Source organism: Microtus ochrogaster, unplaced genomic scaffold (assembly GCF_000317375.1).
Source record: "Microtus ochrogaster isolate Prairie Vole_2 unplaced genomic scaffold, MicOch1.0 UNK1, whole genome shotgun sequence".
Lineage (NCBI taxonomy): Eukaryota > Metazoa > Chordata > Mammalia > Rodentia > Cricetidae > Microtus > Microtus ochrogaster.
The window spans coordinates 586595-593296 of NW_004949099.1; the positions used below are offsets into that span (position 1 = coordinate 586595).

A 6702-nucleotide genomic window follows, 5' to 3' on the forward strand; every position below is an offset into this window, starting at 1 on the left:
TGTAATGGGGTCTGGTGCCCTCTTCTGGCATGCAGGCATATACACAGAATACTGTATGCATAATAAATAAATAAACATTTTTTTAAAAAAAAGAAAAGTGTTTAGATTCATTTGACTGGGTAATTTGCCCACGTGTGTGTATGTGTACCATATGCATGCCTGGTATCTGTGAAGGTGAGAAGAGGTAATCCTCCTGAAACTGGAGTTATAGTTGGTTGTGAGCCACCATGTGGGTTCTAGGAACCAAACGTGGGTCTTCTGCAAGAGCAACAAGTGCTCTTAACTGTTGAACTAACTTTTCAAGTCAACTAGAGTATTTTTCTCAGAGCCATGCGTGGTGGCACACTCTGTAATTCTAGCACTCATGGGGCAGAGGAAGGAGGATCACGACAGGTTTGAGGTCAGCCTGATCTACATAGTGAGTTAGATTAAAACCAGCCTGTGCTATAGAAAAAGACCATATCTAAAAAAAATATTTCTTTTTTTCTTATTTTTTTTAAGATTTATTTATTATGTATACAGTCTTCTGGTGCCAGCAGACCAGAAGAGGGCACCAGATCTCATTACAGATGGTTGGGAACCACCATGTGGTTGCTGGGAATTGAACTTAGGACCTCTGGAAGAGCAGACCGCACTCTTAACCACTGAGCCATCTCTCCAGCCCCAAAATGTCTTTCTTAGGCAGGTTTGGTGGCACATTCTTTTAATCCCAGCACTGGGGAGGCAGAGGCAGGTTGATCTCTGTGAGTTTGTGGCCAGCCTGCTCCAGGATAGCCAGGGCTACAAAGAGAAATACTGTTTCAAACAAACCAAACAGAGTCTTTCTCTCAGGTGAGCCACAGCTCTGTGCTTATCCATGGAACTCTAGATGTTTCCTTCTGCTAGGATTAAGAAAAACTCTGAGCTCATGCACCCCTCTACAGTCAACTCTGTTGACTTTTTCTTCATCCAAATTAAGAGATTAGGATGTTTTCCCACATTTAATGTGCCAGGGACTCACAGATGATACTGACTGTACCTGCCACACTCACACCCCGTAATCTTTAGCACTCATGGTTCTGACCGTGCAAGTGAGAGCATCCTCCTGCTTTGCTTAGACATGAATGCAGCTGCCAAGTGTCTGGGCATGGAAGGCAGGAGTCAATCAAATGGACAAGCCCATCAGAGGCTCCTCAGCTCTACTTCAGTGTTCTCAGTTCTTATGCCTTTCAGTAGAAGTCTCCTCTGGTGGTGGTTACCCACCTAGCAATCTGCAGTCATTCTTGGTGGAGGATAGGTGTGTTATGAGCAAGGGATGAGGGGCAAGACTGAAGCCGTCGTTGGCTCATGAAATCCCATTAGCCTTTTTGTCTTTGAATAAAGGAACCTCGGGTATTATTATTATTGTTATTATCATTATTGCATCTTATTTTGTTGGGAGAAGGGCACATTCATGCCATGGCTAATGTATGTCAGAAGACAGCTTGCAGGAGTTGGTTCTCCCTTTCCACCATGTGGGTTTCATGAACTGAACTCAGGTTATCAGGCTTAGCGGCAAATACCTTACACATTGAACTGTCTCCCCAGCCCACAGCAGGTACTTTTGATTTCGGCCCCATTCATTCCTTTCCTTTTCCCTCTCCTTGCACAGTAAGAAAACAACCAAGTTTCCTTTAATAACATCCTTCCTTTTTCTGCAGGTAAGCCAGAACCCCTGGTGTTCCACATTCCTCAGTCCTTTTTTGATGCCTTGCAACAGAGAATATCCGTAGGAAGTGCAAAAAAGCGGCTCCCCAACTCCACCACAGGTGCGGAGTCTCCCTAGGAAGAGCAGTAATAATTGTGTGGAAATCTACAAGGGACTTTCAGGGTTAGCACGTCTGGGTGTCGCTGGAACGTGAAACCTGCAGTAATTAGCTCTTAGAACAGTTCCCCAGTAAGTGTGAATGGAAACATTCAGGAAATGTAAACCTCATAAATGACCAGCAAGGACTGTTTGATACTTCTAGGGGTGCTACAGTTTCCACAAAAACATTGAAGGCCCAGTGGCCAAAAACCTAAAGGAGCATTAATAAATATGTCATCAGTACACAAATGGAACTGAGGTTCCACTCTCCCAAACATGATTGCTTACCATCTTTGAGAGCATTTGTGTCAAACTGACAGAAGTCCAGAGGGGAGCTCTCCAAAACCTGGTCTGGAGGAAACATTTCCAGTAGAACATTACGAATATAATTCTGCCAGATGGTGGTGGCGCACCTTTAATCCCAGCACTCAGGAGATAGAGGCAACTGGATCTCTGTGAGTTTGAGGCCAGCCTGGTCTATAAAGTGAGTTGCAGAACAGCCTGGGCTAGTACACAGAGAAACCCTGTCTCGAAAAACAAAATTATAGAATAAAATAAATAATAACTAATATAGTCCCAACCAGGGACCTTTCGTCACAACACTCAGGAGGCAGAGGCAGGCCGATCTCTTGAGTTCGAGGCCAGCCTGCTGTGCAAAGCAAGTTCCAGGACAGCCGGGGCTACTGGAAACTCTGTCTCAAAAAACAAAAAAATAAATAAAAGTAGAATATAATTCCTTAGCAAATACTGTTAGAATGAGCCTCCACCAGTAAGATTAGAACTTCAGAAAGTTTCTGTAGGAAAACAACAGCAACTAAAAACCCAAAAGCCTTGTGTTAGTTACTGTTCTAGTTGCTGTGTCAAAATATCCCAAGAATGCAGCTTAGTAGAGAAAGGTTTATTTTGGCTCATGATGAGGAATTGATGGCAGCTGGCCACGTGGCATCCACAGGAAGCAGGGAGAAATGGACACTGATGCTCAGCTTGCTCTCTCCTTCTTCCTCTGTCTAGGTCCCTAACCCACAGAATGGTACCATCCATATTTAGATGCGATCTTCCCACCTCAGTTAATCTATAGCTCCCTGAAAAACACTTAGAGGCTGTTTCCATATTGACTTTAAATCCCATCAAGTTGACAGTATTAACAATCATAAGACCACGTGTTGGTAATTTGACACCAAAGCACATCACTCTAAACCTTGACATTCACCTCTGGTTTCCATAGATACATCCTTCTTATACAGAATACATCCAGTTCAACGTCCTAACTTCACATAGGCGCTAACATTTCCGGTAGGTCTCATCTAAGAAATCGTCAGGCTTGTGACCAGCTATTAATGGAAACCAAGTTAGATCTATTACGTAGTAGCATAGAATCCCTGTGGGATGGGGCATATCCATTTGGGGAACACCTCAAAATGGAAAATTGGGGTACATCAAGGGATAAATGGATAAAAGCAGGACCAAACCCCATCAGGGCAACACCAAATCCTATACTTTCATGTTGGGTATCTGGAGTTCCAAAGGACTTGGGGAGCCCCACCCCCACCAGCCCTATTGCCTCCCTCTTGAGACAGCTCCACTCCATGTCTTTGCACCAGAAATGTTTCATGGTTCTGCTCTCATCAACATCCTGGGCTCTCTATTGCAGCTTGGGCTATACCTTCACACCTGTACCCAGTAGCCTCTCAGGAACACCACACCTGCCAACTTTGCCTTCGGTGGCTCTCTGGAACCAGGGCTCAAGACTCCATGGCTTCTTCTGTCTTTCATTTTTAATGCCTGCAAAACCAATACCTTGTGGACAGTGCTGCCGACTCAGTTGCAGTGGCCATGTGTGCCGACTCTGGGGAGCACTTCCTAGGCAGCCGTTTTGAGAGGGAACCCTTCCTATGGCATCCTCAGTAGACTATTTGTAGTGAGTCTGCACTTTCGCGAGGTGGAGACTGTCATGTATGGTCTTGCCCTTAAGACCCCTCTCCTGTTGTCCCAGAGCAGAGTGCCATGTTTGTTTTTAATGGCTCCAGCCCAAGTTACAGCTGCTTTCAATCCTGCATTATCTCTATTGTTAAACTTGCTCACTCTTTTTCCTTGAGAAACTGCACATTTTTCATATGTTTTCTGCTCCTTTTTTGTAGTTCTCCCCGGGGACCTGAATAAGCAGTAAGCGGAAGCCATGATATGTGGTCTGAACGCCGTCCTGTCTTGAGATAACTAGTAGTCCATTCCTTTTGAATCCAGCCTCACTCAAGCTCACGGGACACAGACAGAATGTAGCCAGTTTCTTTGCTTGATATAGAACATGAATGCCTAACTGGCCCAGTTCCTAACAGAGTCTTCTCTCCTCCCTGAAAGCACCCGAGGCAGGCCTCTCGGCACTCGGGACTCCCACAGTCCCCAGCAGAATGGCCCATCAAGCCCTGCTTATAGCACTCTAGGGCTTCTCTAGCCCACAGAGCCAAACTCTTCCACTTTCCTCCAATAAGCCAATCCAGAGGCCCATGGACCACATAGGTTTATCAAATCAACAGCCTTGACTCTTAATATTTCTGTATTAGTTACTTGTTGCTGTGATTATACTCTGACAGGAAGTAATTTTATAAAGGAAGGTTTGGGGCCAGAAAGATGGCTCAGTGGTTTTGGGAGCACTGGCTGCTTTCCAGAGGTCCTGAGTTCAATTCCTAGCAACTACATGGTCGCTCACAACCATCTGTAATGAGATCTGGAGCCCTCTTCTGGCCTGCATGCAGACAGGATAGAACACCATATACATAATAAATTTAAAAAAATTTTTTAGCTGGGCGGTGGTGGCACACTCCTTTAATCCTAGCACTAGGGAGGCAGAGGCAGGTGCATCTCTGTGAGTTCAAGGCCAGTCTGAGCTAGTTCCAGGACAGGAACCAAATTTATGCCTGGTCTACAGAGCAGATCCCAGGACAGCCGGTGACACTCAGAGAAACTATACCTTGAAAAACAACCAAAAAAAAAAAAAAAAAGGAAAAGCGTTTATTTTTGCTTCCCATTTTGAGGGGTTGCAGTCAGTGTGGTAGAGAAGGCATGACATCAGGAAAATGAGGCAGCAGGTCACACTGGCTGAAGCTAGGAAGCAGAGGTTAATCCTGGTGCTTAGCTTGCATCCTCCTTTCTATTCAGTTTGGGACCCTGTCTTAGTTAGGGTTTCTGTGGCTGTGAAGAGACACCATGACCACTGCAGCTCTTATAAGGAAAACACTTAATTGGGTAGCTTACAATTTTAGAGGTACATCATTATCAGCATGGTGGGACATGGTAATGTGCAGGCAGACATGGTGCTGGAGAAGGACTTGAGAGTTCTACATCTTGAACCACAGGCAGCAAAAGGAGTCAACACTGGGTGTAGCTTCAGCATAAGAGACACTTTCTCCAACAAGGTCACACCTCCTAATAGTGCCATTCCCTGGGAGCCTATGGGGCCAGTTACAACCTGTGGAGTGATGCCACCCACAGTTAGGGTGGATCTTCCCCCTTCAGCATAATTTAGAAACTGCCTTATACACCTGCCTAGAGATTTGTGTTCTATTGTTGGTTCTAAATCCAAAGACGCTGACCTTCAAAATTAACCATTATGCCAGGCACATGCTTTTAATCTCCGCATTCAGGAGGCAGAGGCAGGTAGAGCTCCAGGAGTGTGAGACCAGCCTCCTAAACATAACCAGGCCAGTCAAGGATACACACGGAAACCGCATCTCAAAAACACCAGCGAACAAAAAGATTAACCACAAGTTTTTTTTTCTTAAACACCCCTATACTTTGTGTAAGGGAGATTTTACTTTTAGAATAACTTTTTAGAAATAAAGGGAAAATGGGTGGAGAGAGAGCCACCAGGTGGTCAGTAGCCAAAAGTGGCTACAACTGGAAAGCAAGGGTGTCTCTTCAGTCATTTAGTAAGTCCACTCTTGAACAGCACAGGCAGTGAGTTCATGAGACTCTGAGACCCACAGCCCTTCATCCTCATAGCTTATCTATCTGTTTGGTTTTTTTTTTTTTTTTTTTTTTTTTTTTGGTTTTTCGAGACAGGGTTTCTCTGTGGCTTTGGAGCCTGTCCTGGAACTAGCTCTGTAAACCAGGCTGGTCTCAAACTCACAGAGATCCACCTGCCTCTGCCTACCAAGTGCTGGGATTAAAGGCGTGCGCCACCATCGCCCGGCTCTATCTGGTTTTGATGCCCTGAAACTAGAGGCCTCACATACAGTAATGTTAATCCCCAGCTGTGCCGCGGGCCCTCTGGTAGAACGGCTTTCATCCCACGGGCAGGCTGTCATCCTTTAAAGGACTGTGATCGGACACATTCGCTCTTGTGTGGTAAGAGGTTCTCAGAATAGAGTGCCCTGCGCATAGCTCTACCAAGCAGAGGAACAGTAGCACAGGGGCCTGGATACATCCTAGCACTACAGAAAAGAAACAAGTTTCTAAGGTCTAGTGAGCATGCTGAAGAACCCACAGAGACTTCTGTCGTGGAGCTCCTTATCATTTGGTTAGTCAGTATCTGCCAGACTGTTACACACTTGCAGAACAAGTAGAATTTCTCCTGTGAGGAGAAACAGAGTGACAGGCACCCTGAGAGGATGTCACTGTCTGGTATTGAAGTTTGTTCCTTCCTTTTCATGCAGCTTTCATTCGAAAAGATGCCTTGCCACTGGGGACCTTTTCCAAGTACACCTGGCACATCACTAATATTCTGCAAGTTAAACAAATTTTAGACACCCCAGAGGTAAGAGTTGATTCCTCAGAAGCCGTGCGTGCATGTGTGTGTGCGTGTGTGCGTGTGTGCGTGCACATGCTGGTACATACATGTAGTAGGAGCTGCGGGTTGCATTCCACCACCCAGCTCCCGCCAC

General features: G+C 45.5%; 1 protein-coding gene across 1 annotated transcript in view; it reads left to right on the top strand.

Annotated features, from left to right (window-relative positions):
* CUNH2orf42 (chromosome unknown C2orf42 homolog) overlaps nucleotides 1-6702 on the top strand; it is a 52297-nt gene that overhangs the window by 34546 nt on the left and 11049 nt on the right. Inside the window, exons 8-9 of the mRNA XM_005364799.3 lie at nucleotides 1680-1787; nucleotides 6475-6575. Of these exons, the coding sequence (XP_005364856.1) occupies nucleotides 1680-1787; nucleotides 6475-6575 (209 nt within the window). The remainder of the gene's footprint in view (nucleotides 1-1679; nucleotides 1788-6474; nucleotides 6576-6702) is intronic.